General features: G+C 38.1%; 1 protein-coding gene across 2 annotated transcripts in view; it reads right to left on the bottom strand.

Moving 5' to 3' along the window:
• fam49bb (family with sequence similarity 49 member Bb) overlaps positions 1–19,525 on the bottom strand; it is a 41,551-nt gene that overhangs the window by 13,591 nt on the left and 8,435 nt on the right. For both annotated transcript variants that reach the window (XM_079488363.1, XM_079488362.1), the window contains exons 2-3: positions 15,025–15,107; positions 1,239–1,321 (exon numbers count right to left, since the gene is read on the bottom strand). In XM_079488363.1, coding sequence (XP_079344489.1) covers positions 1,239–1,311 — 73 coding nt within the window. In that variant the 5' untranslated portion in view covers positions 1,312–1,321; positions 15,025–15,107. The remainder of the gene's footprint in view (positions 1–1,238; positions 1,322–15,024; positions 15,108–19,525) is intronic.

Here is a 19,525-nt window from a genome sequence, read left to right as displayed (position 1 = left end):
AGAATCTAGAACGGCCGTTGTCCAACAATGCTTATCAGAATTCTCACACCGAGTCCGACAGATCGGGTTTTTTTCTTCTTTTAATCTGCATAACACAGGTTGTCATTAAAATTGTTTAGTGTTTGTTTTAAGGGCAATTATTCTTATTTCGTTTAGTTCCTTTATCAAGTTAATCTAGAAAACTGTGAGAAGTCTTTTTTTGTATGTTTTTAGTTTGATTAACAACTCTGCTGGAGCGCAGATTTAAATGAATGATGTGAATGAGACTATTAAAACTATTAAAATGGTTTTGTTAATAATAGTTAATTATATTTTGTTTCGTTTCTTTATTACGTTAGTTTAGACAAAAGTTTTGAGTATATATTGACAAAGTTTTTCATCTGTTTATTTGAGATTTTGTTGTTGTTGCACAGACCTATTGGCGTGCACTTTGGGAGAAAGTGCCTTTTGTTAATTGCTCTGGTGTTACTTTAATATCATAAGCTGCTTTTGCGCGCATAAAGTTGAAAACTTAATAAATCGCAAACTTAAAATTACTCTGTGCTGTTTAACTCAGAAACACTCTGGATATTAAAGTGATACGACTGGGAGTGGGGACAATGTCAATTGAGCATGGCACTGTGAAAAATGCCCGATGCCCGGCTCACGTTTTAACAAACTGTCCCGAAGGCCGGTCCTATTTCTGGGGTTCAGGCTGGAATGCAGAGCTCTGTGTTTATTCATTGTACATATTTGTCTGTTTTTTATACACATGATCTTCAATATAGCATTGCAGTTTTAGTTAATTCGCCATTCAGTCCATTTTCACAGTGCACAAACTCTTACTAACTGCTAACGTTTACTATATTTTAATTTATACTATATTTACTACAATAAACCCATGGTAAATGTTCGAACATAAAGTATGAACGTAAAGAGGTCTGAGTCCACATTACTGCTTAAGTGGAACGAAAGGATCCTAGTCCTCTTTCAGGGACAGAGACAGTGTGAACATAAAAAGAACTCAGTCCTTTTTCATTTGGTCCACCTCTTGGTCCAACTCAAAGGGGTCTGAGTTTGGTTCTTTTAAAGAGGACCCAAGTGTGAAACCCCCCTAAGGGAGCCCTGCTTACAGTGCAGCGCAGAAAAGGGTTGTGTCGACTATTACTGTTGACTAAATTGAAAAACAAGGGAAACAATGTTTTTTATGCACTGTAGATAACTGAAGAAGGTTCAGGAGATGGGTGGAAATATCTTACTTTCGAAATCGAGGAAAAAGTTGGGCTCCTGCGCAAGATCTGTGCATGTCAAGACTTTAAGGAGGTTCCCCATGACAACGTACCTGAAACAGAGAGAGGGATAAAGGTTAGCTAAAACAATTAGAAATGATTCATGTCAGATTATGGTGGAGATAAATGACTTAATCATGGGGGTAGTAATCTCCTGGTATCAGTCAAGAAAGCATCTCCCTTGTTCAGTTTACCCCACAGTTTTCACTCTCCAGACGTAGTGGTTTTCCTGTGCAAGGCCCCGGACCACCAGATGTCAGTTCTGTAGCCTCCCTCCCTCCCTCGGCACACACAAAGAGTTACCGGAATCCCTGTGCTTTGGTGACCAATGCCAACTGTGCATGTCATGCCTACCGCTCACGTTTAGTTCCTTATTGAGGGGCCCTAGGCTTTCAAAGTCAAGATTAAGGAAGTAGACTAGAGGGTAAAAACCCCATCAATACACTTGGGTAAACAGTGTGTCAACAGTGTCTTTTGCATTTCTAGTTTCATCAAATAACAGTAGCCAGGTTTCCATTACAGATTTGTGAAAAACGTAAGCAATATTTTCTAAGCGTCAATAAGAGGTCACAGTAGAGGAGCAGAGGAAGATGCCCAATGTCAAATAACTAATAAATCTCTATACTGCACTCATTTGTTTTCCTAGATTTGGGCCATCATATAAGATATAACTGGATTGTTCACCCAAAAATAAAACCTCACCTTCGCTTTGTTACAAATCTGTATAAATGTCTTTGTTCTAATGAACACAGAGAAAGATATTTGGAAGAATTCTTGTAAACAACCAAACCATATTTATTTACAATAGAAAAATTACTGTGTTGAACACAAAATAAGATATTTTGAAGAATGTACTGTAGGACAGCAAACAGTTCTGGGGCAGTTTTGACCATTGTATTTTTTCTAATATGATAGTCAATGGGGTCCAATAACTGTTTGGTTACAAGCATTAATCCAAATATCTTGAAATGTATACAGGTTTGAAACAACTAGACAGCGAGTAATTCATGACAGAACTTTTGGGTGAACTATCCCTTTAATTTAATTCTTTACATGCTATTTTTCCAAATGTTTCGCGAATGGTCATGTGACTTTTCCGTACGCCATGTGACTTGTAAATGTGACAAAAGTTGTTTTCATTGCAGTTTTGTGAAATGTGCCTTTATCGTAGTGCCTGAAAATACACATCATGCGATATTTGGTAGTTTTTGCGAAATTGACGTGTTTTCATTGGGCTATTTCAGTTTGCGCATTTTTAAGGGTAAAGAAAAGCTAGCTAGTGAAGTCACTGGGACAGACATGAGGTCAAAGGGTCAAAACGCTCTTCTATAAATGCAAACTTTAAAAAGTCAGGTTCACTTCACTAAAATTCAGTAAAATGAATTTCCCTTACTTACAACGAAAAAAACAACGATCCAATGTACCAAAATATGTGGACATGCTCTCATAACACTCACAATGGCCAGCGTTCTCGCTCCAGTCCACCCAGGATATTTATGAAACCTGTGCTTCAAAAACATGATAATAAATATGACCGCCCACATTAATACATCAACGTCTCTTCAGCATTCAGCAGCTTCACCTGCCCTCATGAACCACAGTTTGAGATGCTGTCAATCAAAATAAGAGGTCACTAGCATCCCTTTTACATCTTAAAGCAATGCCATGAACAAGGAACCTAACTATCTGAAAACAAGCTACAGAGGAAAAACATCTTGAAAAATACACAATAAAAACATCATCAACTTGAACTTGCCTTTACTAAAACTCAGAATTTTTCATAAAAGCAAACAACGTTTCAAAGTCCAACAGAATGAAAGAGATAAAAACATGAAAGAGAGAGCGATTGATCCTCCTTAACCTCTAATACGAATTACACGCGTGTCACATCATCCACACCCTGTCTACATCTAGCAGGTGAGATCAAAATACCATGTATTAAATAACAAACAGCTACACGAATCCCTACAGTGTGTTAACATTAACTATTGTTTATTTATATGACATCTGCATCCTAGAAAAAGGCTGATAGACACATTAAAAGAAAGCCTTTTGTTTACATTCAGCTCATGGAAGCAGATGATGAAAGAAGCAGAGTGCAAACGAGAGGGATAGGTCATTCTAGGCCATACAAACAGCCGTGCATTACCCATAATGCCTCTGGTGAAAAGGGAGAGGGGTATGAGTACACATGCATGAGCATGCAGGCGTCTAGATGTGGGTCACAGACTTGTTTGTGTGCGGGTGTTATATAATCATGGATGGCGGTAAGATGGGACACTAAAAGAAATGCAAATCTAGAAAGTGCAGGATAAACAGTCACCCCTTCACTATTATAATGAATGTGAGTGTCGCTTGTTTTTGCAGGTGTGCGCGAATGTGAACATTAAAGTGAATTATGTTGGCAGTGTTTTTCATTTATCCGCAAGTAGCGCTAGGACGAAAAATATCAAACTAGACTATTATGATTATTTAGCATTAATACTAATATTAAATTACAGTACTGTGCAAAAGTCCTTAGCTGGTTTCAAACCATTTTTGGGTTTAAAAATAGCCATTTATATCTCTCGCTGTAGTGTGTGTCAGTACAAAATATCAGTTTACAGATCATTTTGTCAATATTTGTAATAATCCAGAGAGGATGGAGTCAGAATTGTTGTATGCACTGGGAGTGTGACATCATCAAGTCCACCAATTATTGAAATTTATGGAAATCATAATATAAACATCATGTTCTTTCATCATTTGCTCACCCTCATGTCGTTTCATACATCTATGACTTTCTTTCTTCTTCAGAACACAAAAAGAAGATATTTTGAAGAAGGTTGGTAACCAAACAACACTGAAACCCATTTACTTTCATTGTATGAACTAGGGATGTTCACAAATGTTTGAATATTCAATCCGCAATAATCATTCGAAAATTAAAAATGCTAATCGGATATTTATATTTTCCATAAGAATAAAAAACTGCACCACAGGATTAAAATTGCCATGTCTCATTTAACGCTTCTTCAGTTTATCTGTAATGACTTTTTATTATACAGAAAATATAAAAAATGATTTGTATGTGTTCCTAAATCTTTGTTCAGTCAAATCACAAGCTAGTTTAAATATTTTAAGTTCACACACGGCGGCCTGTCGGATCACGTATGATGCTCGGCTCACATCACCATATTAAAATGTCTTAAAAACACGAGCCTCATATTTCGTTAACAATACTTGTATAGTATAAGTTCATATAAAAATACCAACGTAGTATTAAATGATTCATAAACTTACTACCCTAACGTTCGGGGGGGTTGTTCGTTCGTTAGAAATATATTAGGCTAACTAATGCTGATTTCAACATCTTGAAATATTAAAATGTACATTTCACAGCATCTAATGTTAATAAGTTTGGCCTTAGCATAAGACTGGGACTTTTTTCCATACCTAAAGCCTGCATTTTCCTCCTAAGAACTTCAAATAGGGTTGTAATGTTTTTTTTTGTTTGTTTTTAAATGCGCTGTAATTCAGGCCACCTCGGTTGATTTTATTTATTGATGCAAATGCAATGCAAAGCTAAACCAGAGAGACACTGATCAGCAGGATTGGTAAATATCTTGCTCAGATGACGGTCACGTAATAAACAGGACAACAAGCACTACAATGGCTGTGTCTTTGTTTATAGGATCAATAAAAAGTCAGCATTGAGGTTTCAAGCCTGTTTACCTTATCTATTATCAACATTATAATCAATAAAGCCAGATATTCTTGTCAAATCTGGGTTTTGTTTACTCTGGTGACAGACTTTCACCAGAGTAAAATAGACTCATATGCTTGTTTTTCTTATCAAGAACACGTCAAACTAAACATCAAGATAACCATATATCAAAGACTGTCAATACATGTTGGGTTTTGTTAGTTTTGTTTTGTTTCTTTGGTGTTTGTATAATTTCGCTTCACACAGGTTTAAATGCAGTTTTTATGTATTTTTCTATATTTCCAACATTGCTAATCGTTTCAACATTAAAAGACCTATATACAGGATATAATGTTAGTGCGTTATGAATATTTAATGATAATTATAAGCTTTCTTATAATTATAAGAAAGTCGTGTACAGGTTTCGAACAACATAAAGGAGAAAAGATGGACGAACTATCCTCTCAGGCTTTGTTTTGGGACGACGGGCGGTTACAATTCCAAGTGTATGATCTCCGGTAGATTCCTGTTCAGACCAGCAACCGGGAGCGACAGAATGAAGAGAGTAACATACATGAGCAGCGACAGAAGACAACCTGATGACAGGTGGAGAGTCAAGATGTGAACAAGCAGACAGGTGAATAGACAGATGGAAAGAGCGTGTGTCTGAAAGTGAAGGTAGAGACATAAGTCGTGAGAGATTTGAAGAGAAGTGACACAGGTGAGGTTGCATACAGGTACGATTCGGAACCGAGACCGTGTGTGTCTTGATCAGGTTCAGGAAGTTGCTGATAGTAAGATCACAGATCAAAAGCATTCTAACACACATCTTTGTGATGGGGCAAAGATCTGTCCAGGCTCTTTCTGAGAGAGACAATCCAGATGAACACACGTGAGGTTCAGCGACAGGTTAAAGCCACTCTGAGGATAATCTGGAGGTCAGGGTTTAGCTGAGATCACGATTTGAGTTCAAGGTCAGATGACCGATCTAATGGAAACAGCTGGACTGAAGAGCAAAATAAAAAATTTGTTTAGGTGTGGCAGGCAAGCAAAAGACGTTGAGATTGATATATAAATGTGACGATCAACACCCTAGAAGTATATACTGTATTATTACAGGCTTTTGCTGTCAATACCAGTTAAGCCACAAAAGGATTTTAGCATTATAAGTTTCCACCCAAAACACTGTATAAGCTGTCATTCAATTTCTCCTATAAACCACCCAGAACACCACTTACATTCTCTTTAGTAAATCTAAAATATAAAGGGTGTATATTACTGCACCCATCTGTACTGCGTGTGCAAACTTGTTCACTGTTGGACCTGAATCCAAGTCATGCCAACGCGTGCCCGCTGCTGTAAAGTATGCCAACCCCATATCCCACCTAACTGCTCCCTACAACATTGTCATTCCAAGGACAGCCATGTCAACACACTCATACTGTTTATGTACCGTAAAATAATAAAAATAAGATACAGATACATTTTGAAATTAAATTTAATAGGGAGAACATATAATAAGAGATGCCTTTAATGTTAGTAAACATTGTGACACGTTTTTGTGGGCGGATCTTAGAAGGAGGCAGAAAGATCCTCCTGACCGCATTTCTAATGCTAGGTAACGTTAGCACATTTTGTTTGCCTGCTTTTTGACAATGACTAGAAAAAATTTAAGGTCCCTCACTGACTAGGATTGTTTTGGAAAAAAGATTTAACGCAAGGAACCCGGCCGACCTGTACGCGCTCGCTCAATCCCGGATTACCTTCAGTTAATTGGCTTGTCATCTACACCTACCAGACAGAGAAAGAAATCGTGTACGGTAAAGATGAACTGAGAGCGTGAATATCTATAGATTCCTGCGTGTACTAACAGTGGCAAATGTTAAAAGGCGATCTGTATCAAGGTACTAGTATTTACCCCCAAAAACCTCTTCCACCAACAACCAGCTATATGGACCTACTAAATTAAGAGCGACGCCTACAGAGGTGCAGATAAAATTAGGAACTGAGTATTTCCCTTTTGGCTTCATGCACAGCGGCCCCATGAAGGGTCCACGCGAGCTCCCCTCACAAGCTCTTTCCGACAGAGGAGAGGCTCTGACCTGGTTGTTTTCTTTTGGAAGCCTCCTACTGGGAGATTGCGTGCTGGAGGAGAAGAGCTACGATGGGATATGGGATAGGAGGGGGGCGAGGGGGATTGTCTAAGCCCGCTGGGCACTTACAATTCACTACTGCATCCTGATTGGCTGCACGCAAGTCCTCCTGCACTTCACTGTATCCATGGAGTTGAAAAAAGCTGGTGCTACCAAAAACAAGCCGACAGCCAATCAGAAGACGGGCGGGGGGTGGAGGTAAGATGGGGGCACTGGAGCCGTAGTCCGATTTACGAATACATGAATTGCGATGAGGTAATGCGCCAAAACCACAACATGCTGATTAATGAGGAATTTTGTGCATGTTTGACATTCCAGTTTGGAAGATTACACTGCATAATCATAAATTATTTGAATATCATAAAATATGAAATCCCTGTGGTTTAAGTGGTACTCATGATAGGAACCAAAAAGTTGTAAATTAAATTAAATGTATAAATCACCAAATTATGAAACGTGTTTCATTAAATGGCAGTAACATGTTGTGTTCAAATCCATACACATTAATGTACATCCATGAGATGCATCACCCGTGCCCCAATAAAGCAAAATAACAAAATAGTCTGGAAATAGTGCTGGAATTCTGCCGGGGCACTGCAGCATGGTAATACACGTGCTTGGCTATACTACGCGTTCGCTCTGGCACCATGGGAAAAAAAACAACAAACCCTCCCTCCCTCGTGGACACGGCTGTGGAGTGGCAAACCGGCTGCAGGGAGCTTCAAGGGGGAGGGCAGCGTGTGTGTTTTTATTTTTGTGTGCTTATTTGAGTGTATGCAATAATCCCCTTATGCATGAGATAAAGCCTGAAATATTATGTCGAATTGAACAGAAGGGATATAAATAAAGCACTTTTCTAAAATGACATTTATGGAAGCTCCCAAACACATACGCAAGTGTGCTTTAAACTGATATTTATTGACACAAGTGTCGTTTACACAAATGGCAGCGAACGCAAAGCGGCACGCTGCGTAAGTATGAGTAATCGGTGTGTGTGATGCATCATACAGTGTCAGTCTCTCGCAACCTCGCATCCCTGTCTGCGGTTTTAAACTTGACCTAAATTTCCTGGGGCGCGCCGCCAGATCGCATTAGTCGAGAAGCTGTGCTCCGGTCACGCCCGGTCCTCTGACACTCGACCAATCAGCAAAATATTGGGGAAGCAAATATCCTTCATCTACCCCTAAACCTGGCACACACTTAATTCATGACCTCCCTGACCCCACCCAGCCGAGGTGACGCATTATTAAAATGAAGCGTGTGTAGTTTGATGAGTTGCGGGTGGGGGGTGCGTGTTTGTTTGTGATTTGTAGCTCCGCCCACACTGGCCACATTGAAGTAAACAGCCGCTGTGATGTCCTCTTCTGGCATGTCCAAAAACATCAAAACAACCTGCAGGATAGCCAATGAGGATGCGTGGATTTTGAAGGATGATGATGATTGGTGCTGACGGTTTGACTGTTACTGCAACAATAACACAGTCAAATAGCAACTGTGACTTTTTTACATAAACTAGCTTTCATGTCAGCATTTTTGAGACACGCTAGCAGTATTTTAGTCTTTGGACTCGAATCATACTGCATGTTGAGATTACAATTTCATTCTTTATATATGTATATATTTTAATCATTTACAAGTAGGTGGTACGCTGACACCAAAGTGAGGTTCAGTGCAGAATTTTTGGTTAATCTCTCTTACAATAGGACCTCTTGGGCTACACTGTACCACTCACGATCAAAGCTAGAAACCATGGCAACCGAATATGGTAAGCCAAAACAGGGCACCTCATCTGAAATGTGGGAGAGGGAATTTTAAGCCTGTTCAAAGTCTGTTAAATCAACAAACACGCGATGCTTTCAGGTGCTGCTAAGATTATTGTAATCTTTCAAAGGTCTTTGTTCTGTCAAACCTTGAACGAGATTGCTTTAGGAAAGATTATAGTTCACAACACAGAATGGAGTGACACAACTTCCTGCTTTCAAGCGTTTGTTTGTGTCACAACCAGCGTACATGCCAATGCATAAACATACACACCATTCATTTCAGGAACAGGTGAAACTAGACAACACAACAGATGAAACTTTGGGGTTGGTAGTGCATTGCAATAGCAGCGCATAGGGTTTATAATCCGAGAAAATGTAATTATCAATTATATATAATTAAATGCATAAATAAACCTTTTTATTTGTATTGATGCCATTTACTGCAAAGATCTATAAGCTTTTGGTGCAGAACTGGCACAGAAGGTTTAGTCTGTGCATACAGACCAAACAGAAGCTGTGACACTCAAACACAATTGGGGACACGCATGTACATGTACTGATACGAATAAGTACACTTTTTATTGATGGCTTGCTATCAGATCCAACATTTTTTAAATGTATTTGTACTCGGCATCATAAAAAAGATCAAAAGCTCATTGCATCTTTCAAAATTCCTGATTCAATGTGAGTCTTTAGCATGCAGAATGACTGTACATGCGGAGCGTGAGGGGTGGGGCGCTGTCAAACTAAGATTGGATCTTTTGGTGGGTGTATGGCACGCAGTGGGTTTGCGCTAGGCAGCAGATTATTTTTTAAGCATAGAGCGCCCTCTGCTGACAGTGAGGTCATACACAGAGTGCCACTCCCTAATATAAATGTCAAAAATAGACTTCATTACAAATATACTCAAAATAATCAAAACAAAATTAAATAATTACTACTTTATATCATAATAAGGGTGCATTTAGCATCATCTCATATTAGGAGAATGAACAGTCATAATAGGGTAAGTAGAGAAAACTAGGAGAAATATCAGATCCTTTCTTAAAATTCCGAATGATTTTTGTAGTCAACATGAAGTTGATTCACAACCCACTATCATTATGTAATGTGACATTTCTGAGTGAAAAAACGTCAACGTTAAATCCTCCCTCATTTCTAAGTTATGTATATTCATATATTGAATAAAAGTGTCAGTTAAATGAATAAATCCAAGAAAATGAAAAATTAAGCAAAAAAGTGGGAAATGTATTATGAATAAGACCTTTAAATGAAATTCAGTTTAGTTATGAAGAACCACTCTCCTTCTGAAACACCACAACCGAAAGACTGAGGAGACTTTTTCTATCACTTATTAATTTAAAAACTGGCTACATTTAAGAGTTTAGAAAGTCTGCATGACCTCCAACAGCGGTCTAAAATGATTCCTAAAAACTTTAAGTTCAACATTATATCTGGCCTAGATCAGGGGTTCCCAAACTTTTCAGACCGCGACCCCAAAATAACAGTGTCAATGACTTGAGACCCCCACTTTGCTTGGAGGTGGTTAAAGTATACAAACATTGCATGCAACTGCACACATGCACTTATTAGGTCTATCCAAGCAAGTGCATGATGACAACACATAAAATGACTTTATAGTTATTTACTCATTATTTAACTTTTTGTCATACATAAACCATGAACTACAACTACAGATGGTCAAATTTCATCAAATGTCCTCTTTTCGTACCTGAGAACAATGGCCTTTCTGCCTGCGGCGCTTCTCCGCTGGCCTCCCTGCGTTGCCTTTGGTCGATATTAACCAATGTTTCAATTCGACAAATAAAAATATCCTAAACTTAAAGCCATGAAAATAGTCTGCGTACACATGAGAACGTGTAGCTGTAAATTGCCTTGCTGCACCAAACTAACCTAATGCGGTTGCTAATGTGACCTCAGGGGTCAAAATCGAGGGGGAGCAAATTCCAAAGGCTGATGGCTTTTTATTTGCATGGTTTTATTTTTAACTTTACTACTATTTTCATGTTTTGTTACACTTATTGATTAAATACTGTATGCTATTCCTAATAATAAAAATGATTTCAGGAAATACTCTTGCGACACCCGACCTCTTCTTTGGAAACCCCTGGCCTAGATGATATCAGCCTAACATGACGTTTCAAAGTTGGTAAGATAACTTTTTCCCATAATATTTTTGCTTCAAAGACCCGGAAAGGGTCATTAAGAACTTGAAGTGACACTAACCACTAGGACCACAGAGTTTGAAGCATGTAAAACTAAACCTGTAGACGTATAACAGAGAATTACTCTGGCCCTGAGCTGTGTACATGAACACCATCTTTAAAAGAATCTGTCCCTGTGGTATTCATGGTCGATAAGTGCACTGTGCATAAGACCCAGTCAAAATGAAAGGGGAGAAAACCCAATAAATATTTAACTAATCCTTCCCCTCCCTTCTGCTGCATCGACATGTCTAGTGTGCTGACTGGCTCACGAAATGCATTGACGTTCATCTCATGTTTAAGTCTAATAAACCTTTATGTTGTTGCATAAAAGCACAGCTATTGCCAAATATTATCATTTTCCAATATTGAAACACAAATGTTTCCAGATTTAGCCTCCTCTGAAGCTGCTGTTTAAGACTGCTTTATTCACAACGTCTTCCTGCCACAAGTGTAAAGTCAAGAGTTTCCAAATCATTTTACAGACGATGACACCATTTCGCAGTCTGATTCAGATCAGGTTTTCAGTTACTAAAATAAAGTAAAAACCGGTGGGAAGGCCTAAAACACACCAATTGTATTCGTCTCAAAACGTATCCACATTCAGTACTACAAATTGGCAGATGGTGCCACCTGCTGTACAAAATAAGCAATACCACTGCACTGTTATACCACACCATGTTAACATAAACACCCACCACCTGTGTCTATTTTAGTATAGAAACACCATGTCAGAAAAACCACATTAGACCAAATAGTCATGTTCTATTTTAATGGATATAAACCAGTATATAAAAAGTTACTGTAATTTCACAGTAGATAATACCGAGCAGTTTTGTGATGTACCCATTGCCTTTATAAAATAAACAATACAATTATAACAGCTTCCTTTTACGTCAAACAGTAATACAACTGGCTTTAAAGTGATCTTTTTTGTCTAACAGGCAATAAAATATCAAATAAAATAAAAAAAATGGACGGACCCAAAGGTTTTTAGGACATTACATTTCAGCAACTATTACATGTTAGCAACTGTGGCATAAAGGTTTGCCCGGCTGATCACAATGCACATTCCCAGATGAAAAAAACAAGTTGTAAAGTCAGCAACACACATTTACTTATAACCAGAAATAGTATTTTCGATATCAATAATTTAATAATATACTTACTCATATAAAAATGTTTAAACTTGAGTTACTTTAGTATGTAATAAAAGGAATATTGCATGATGCTTTCAGCCACTTCAAAATAATCACCCGTGAATCATACAGTTATCCCCAACAACAAATTGTTTAGAGAAATCAAGCAAATCCCATTAAGCTCAAGAATCCTCTTGTAGAGGCAATGTTCAGCATAACCAGACAGTGGCATGCAGGGGAGGGGCTGACGCTGTCAAAATATGACCTCAGGCTGCACTGCTATACCAATATAATCCATCATCTCCTCTCAAAAGTACAAGGCGTTTTCATTGGCTTGCAGTCACAAGAACTAGAATAATCCAAACGCATATCTAGCCACGCACTGCATCGTGAAACTGTGTCTGCGTGTGTTTATGCAATAGCTTTTAGCTTACAGAGAGATGTCAGACACAAAGGTGTGTCCTTTATTTCAAAGTGGGCAGTGCGTACCAGATTGACATGGTATCTATGGGAACAAAGGATAAATAAACATAAGTGGCTAAGGGCAAAAATAATAAAATTAATAGAAATCAATAAAGAGTCACAAGAGTGACGGCATGGCATCATCTAAAATGACATATTCGGAAATTTTAAATAAATGCTTTTGGGTTAAATATTTAGTATATCATTGTATTTCAATTACATTTATATTTTTAATGTATTGGTCATAGTTGAACTCAAAATCAAAAGAACAAAACGCAAAACTATATTCGAATAAATGAAGGTTGATGCATTTTTGTATAATTTACACTGTATGCTTTTAATACATGGTTTAAAAAATATATATTGAAGCATTAACAGCGGGCGGAGACTTTATGTTAAATCCACAATTGTTTCTGTGGGTTGAAATCTCAGACATTAGTTTTACTGTATTTAATCAAATAAGTCTTGAAATGCATTAAATGAAAGCAGTTTAAAAAGCCTTTCATATTAAGTTACGCAATAATTCTAGAAGCTCTAGAGTCTAGACAGACAAAGTCCTAGTCCTCTTTTTCATCATTATCAAGATAATGTATTTCTAATGTACAGCAAGCTTTGCTTTGCAACCTGAAGGCTGATGCACATCCATTGTCCATTGTAAGAGGCAACAAAACAGCTTTTCGTTTGGCTTCAGATGGCCCTCCATCACTTCTATAAACTCTGACCCTACGATTACATAAGCTGTCATCCTAGAGGAAAAGGTAGCTTCATTACTCAAGTACTCTTTAGTCTTTATGTCCCACAATGCCATTCACTTCCGCAATGGCTGTGTTACGCAATCTGGGTTCACATCTCTACACTGAGAGGGAAAAAGCAAAGTCTTTTTTTTCTTTTATAGAAGCAGAATTACTAAAGAAATCTACATGATCAACTAAAAACATGAGGTACACTTCTGGGAAAAGGAATTATTTAGTGTTTAGTGTAAGGGTACGTGACTAAAACAAACTCTTCAAGTAATTACAATACTGTCTGAAGAAAAAAATTAAACAAAACTAAGAATCCCAAGCTCTTTGGATTCCTTTTTAAACCGATTGCAAATGCTAAAAGGAATGATGAACACAAAGACTGCTGCACCTGCAACACATCAAGGGCAGGAAGACTCCACATACCAAAACATTGATCAAGAATGTCACACACCCCAATCCAACAAAATCAGATGATAGCTTGGGCTCGGTAAAGTTATCAGACAAATGCAGAACTGAAAACTACACTAGTGAGAAATGCTTATAAAGGAGAAATACAGCAAAACACACATTAATAAGCAAACTTCATGCCGTTTACAAGTAGCATCTATTGCATCTTTTACCCCGGATGTGTTGTAACTGGTCAAAAGTTGTACAACAACATCAAAGAAGCTGTAATATGTGATTTTAGTTTTTAGCATAAAATAGAGTTCTTTTGTGAATGCTCATCATGACATCAGAGTTATAAATAATAGCATGTTGTTTTACTCTAACTGTTATAAAGCAGTGACATCATAACTAATAATAAATGCGCATTTCTGTAGTTTGATAAAATTTTTGGTAACAGAGTAATTTAAAGCGTTATAATTTCTTAAATAGTAATTAGATTATAGTTCCATGCCCATGTAACTATACGTAACAGCTGCGTTACATCGTCGCCATTTTATCGTTTTATCAAATATATTGTAAAAGCGAAATAGCTTTTTTAAAGTCTGGGCGCCTGCCTATCGCACCTGTGAGGTCTTCGAACTGAAACCTCAGAGCGACTGTGAGGAAAGTACTACCAAAGCCACTCCATGGAACAAAAATACGAAAGTAATGACATCACAACTAATGGTAAGAAAAAAGAAACTATTGACGTCACAACAAATGGTAAGAAGTCAGAAACTAATGACATCACAACTTATGGTAGAAACTAGAAAGTAATGACATCACAACTAATGGTAAGAAGTCAGAAACTAATGACATCACAACAAATGGTAGAAACTAGAAAGTAATGACATCACAACTAATGGTAAGAAACTAGAAAGTAATGACATCACAACTAATGGTAAGAAACTAGAAAGTAATGACATCACAACTAACAGTAAGAAACTAGAAACTAATGGCATCGCAACTAATAGTAGAAACAAGAAACTAATGACAGAACTAGTAAGAAATACGAAAGTAATAACATCACAACAAATGGTAAGAAAGTAGAAACTCATTTCTAATTTGAATAGAACAGTGACTTCACAAGAGCTTTAGTAAAATAACTGCAATGCGACTAAAATGCATTTGCATGTGCTGTATGTGGTAGAGATTCTTACCAACGGAAGAGCAGAAGTGTCACACGTGAGGCCTACCCAGGCGCTCGGCCGAGGTCTTAAGTCCTGCCGAAAAAACGAACAGTCTGCAAACAGATGAGAGGTGGAGAGAGAGAGGGAAAATACAAAATAAAGTCAGTCTTATAATACCCACTAACAATATGTTAATTCAAAAGATTCAATTCACTGCAACAGTACCGATCGATGGCTTTCGAACAACATTTCCCCATTTCAATTCCCCTTCATGTTTCTTACAAACTTTCTCCCCATTATTACATAATCTAAACCCCAGAAGGAGATCTCACCCTAGTTTGTTCGGGGAGGCGATTCTCCCCGTTTAAGTTCCTGACTTGCTTTAGACGTCCTTCCAAGTAAATCTGGCCAATCATGCCACACTACACTGAAGCCTGAATTCTTATCGTTTTTGTCCTTTACCATCAAAACAGTGTACTAATGCCAAAGTCATCAAATACAACCAGTGTTTATTTAATACTAATTATGATTTAATATTCAACCCAGTTTTCAGTCCATCTTGTAGTGCCTGTAGTCTGCACAAGTGGTCTGCTGGTGATGTGTGGGAGGTGCTCTGGCAACTTCCTCTTGTGCAACACTTCCTCCCATTCACAGCAGACTTCAGCTTCCCATTGTGCTCACTTTACCCTCATCTTTCTTTACTCTGTGCACTGCTGCTGGATAGATGCATGGTCATATTTTTTACCACCATTCCTTGCATTAGGGTTGCACCGGTATCAGGCCCAACACCAAGCTCATGTACTCGTACTCGTAAAAATTCCCCGATACCAAAGACCGATACCTCACATGACGTAATTGACAGAACGTTCCAGTGCACACAGAGACACCAGCCGCAACAGACACAATGGTGTGTTCACACAAAGCGCGAATGATTTACATGTTAAATCAATGCAAAGATGCGATAGACCTACTTGCGGTGCGAATCGCGTGAATTGTTGAAAAATCTGAACTTTGGCCCAGACAGGATCTGATGGACCCAGACATGGCGCCGAACGAGTCTATGTCAATCTTCAGCCTTCCATAGCACATAATGCGCAGCCACCCTCTCAACAAAATCCATGTACGCCATTCCGCAATTAGACGGGAGCTGTCTGACAGAAGCCCCTCCCATGACGTGATTTTAACGCACGAATGAAGCGAATTCCACGCGCGAATGAAGCGAGTAAACTCATGTTCAAGCGTCCAACTACATGCGAATAGCGTGATTTACCGCGTTTGGTGTGATCACTCTATTATCAGTGTGGAAATATTTCAAAATCAATGCTGACGACCCACACATGGCAATCTGCATGCTTAGGTCCTTGGTTTGGCCCACAAAATTTGTGATACGCACATAAGAATGATTTTTTTTAAGTAAAGATGCTGATATGTTCATTAGTCTCATCTTGTTGTTCTTAGAAAATCGCCACATAAAAATAAAAACTGTACAACTGGCATTGGTATCGGCGAGTACCAGGGAAAAAATATATCGGTACTCGTACTCGATCCTTAAAAAGTGGTATCGGTGCATCCCTGCCTTGCATCAAATATGTTCCTTCTTGTAAACATGGCTTTGTAGACTGCACACATTGTTAGCTTACTGACAACATGAAATGCTCCCTTCCTTTGTAGAGCTGTTTGTCCGTTTTGGGCTACTGTAGAAACAACATGGCGAATTCCATGTAAGGGGGTGTAGATAGCATTAGCTCATTCTAAAGTAATAGAAACATAACGCTTCATACTTTATAGACTTCTCAAGACCTAGTTATGTATATCATATAGAATTAGCATTTTTGTCAATAGATCCTCTAAAAAAAATGACACACTGGACCTTTAAGGTGGAGTGGCAGTGTTGTGGAAAAACACAGTCGCATGAAATTTGTGACAGTAATGGAAATCGGAATTGAAACCAGTGCAGTTGGAATTCCTTATGATTTCCTTCCCTGCTAGAGATCACACACAAAACCCCAACATCTTGAGAAAAAAACAATATGCAAATAAAAATGTCACTACAAGGACACAAAATTCAATCAATGTCAAATGTAAAAATCCATGCTGTATTCACAGTTTGAATCTCCATTAAAGTTTTACAGTGCTCCGAGCAGTGTGAAAGGCCGACATGACATATGAAAAACCACGACAACCTAAAAAGTTAACAAAACCTTGCAAACTGCAAATTCCTGACAGTGTGTAATGTTACTCTGTTAAAAACACTTTGCTCGACAGCTTTTGGCCATCATGTCAGATTACAAAAGCAGTTAAAATTCTGCTTGAACAAGTGTCGCATTTCCTTGAGAGGTGACATTATTCCATCCTCTTCAAAGGCAACGGGTCAATAGATGGTGACTTCAAAGCTGTTTCTGATGTTGCCGAACGGCCTTGAAACATGATTTCACAAGTTATTTCGTTATGTTTTTAAGGTTTCAAATCAGTTGAACAAGAAATCCCAACATTAGGCCTTACGCAGGAGTCTTTGAATCTTACTCAATACGGATTCAACATTGAGAAGAAATGGATCGCAAGTTTATCAAACAGTAACGTATGACACAGCTGCTCTGTGTGAAAACACACATTGGTTTAGTATCTTTAATCTTTAATTAAATGGAGCCCAACACAGATAAGAAATGAATTCGGATTAGCTGGACACCGATGTTGCATTACATTTAGCAAACAAACCACCAAAAGAAGATAACATGACTGTATCCTCCGCAGACAAAGAGATGAATATCTGTGAAGGGAAGGCTGTTTTAATCTAACAGTTTAACATCTACACCCAAGGGATGACACAAATACTTCAATAAACTTTCTCGGCTATGTAATAACCTCAACGTAATTGACCAGAGATTTCTTAATCTATCAAAATCTAGGGATTGATCCTACAGAAGATTTATTATTTTAAAGATTTATTTTTACAAACTTCAGTCTTGCATCTATAAATGAATACCCTCTAAATCACTATTAAAAAGCATAAAAGCTAAAAAATGAATCAGGATCAGTTGGATGATGATGCACATCTTCACTCATCCCGCTTTTTCTGGTGCATGCAAGAGATTGGCATGTAAGAAAGTCTGACCTGGATTATCCTAATGGACTTTATCTCTTTAACTAAAATGCTAAACTGCCATTGTGGGGGCTTTGGTTAAGTGTAGTAGCCTAATCCTGTGCTGTAGGAAATGTACCCTGGCCTAACAAAAACACATCAAGGATGTTACATTTTAACTTTGCCTGCATGCTCTCACTTTAAGAGGAAAAAAAATTAACTTCGGTTTTATGCGACTACATGTTGCAGCGCACATGTTTGTTATGTGTTTTCCATCATCTGGACTTGGGCTACCAACACGTAATATCCTGCTAAATAACGCAATAATAATAATGCGGATTTACAGATTTGTAAATCTTTTTGAACTACATTCAATATTTTTCACTGAAAATGATAACCAACATAGTTGTTTTACGTTGTTTCTAGCATGTTCATCACGTTCATCTTTTTGAAGAATCAGCATTGCAACTTTGCTGCAGAAAGAAATGAACAAAAAGGAGTACTGGGGTTTTTTAAGCCTGCTGATGTTTGTTGACCCACATTGTTTCAGATAAGCCAGGCATCCAGCACAATCCGAATGTTATCCAACATCTGTTCAGAATTCCTATCAACTTTGATGTGAAAGAGCAGAAGTCTGCAGTGATGCAGCGGTCGCAATTAGCAGAGCATTGGGAAATGCTTGAGTGCAAATCAGATCCATCAGCTGCCCTAAATGTAACCTATAAACTGTTCAACATATCTTTACTGTAAAACTAATGGGGTCTTGTCCAAATACAGTATATGTACACCAAAGTCATGAGAATTTGATCTGCTTTGACATCAGTCATCTAAGCCCTAAGTGATCTCAACATCGGCTCCGGTTATTCTCATAAAAATGCTTTGATTTATCAGTACACTTAATTTTTTTTTCATAAAAATCCAATATCTTGTCTTTTCTGATGATGTTACCAAAGCAGATGGAGAAATTGTTATTTTACCAATAATATTATAGCATATTTTTCACAATCAAATTCCAATGTTCTGTCTTGCCCAAGAACAAGGCACATTTCAGAGATCATGGTGTCTGTTCACACCCAAAGAGACTCATACTAATAAACAGGTCTCTTTTTTCCAGTTTTCCATCAGGGCATTGAATGAATCATCTTTATTACCGCATAAACTCATTCCTGTGCATGACTTTATAATCACATCTTTATTAAACCTGGGAATGCTGTGTTACTATGGCAGCCGCTGAGATCTCAATGACTGACACCCTAAAGGGCGTAATGAGAATTCAGAACTCAGAAACCTAGAACGTCACCACGGCAACAGCTCGGACCCCGTGCTGCGAGAGGCTGGAGCTCTGGGAGAGGATGGAAATGACGGAGTCTTTTATTTAGCAAAGTGATTCTTGTGTAAGCCTTTCTGTTTTCAGTGTAGATGTTAAACATTACATACGGCAATAGACAATTC

This window comes from Barbatula barbatula (genome assembly GCF_947034865.1).
Source record: "Barbatula barbatula genome assembly, chromosome: 23".
Lineage (NCBI taxonomy): Eukaryota > Metazoa > Chordata > Actinopteri > Cypriniformes > Nemacheilidae > Barbatula > Barbatula barbatula.
This window is presented reverse-complemented; position numbering and strand designations above follow the sequence as displayed.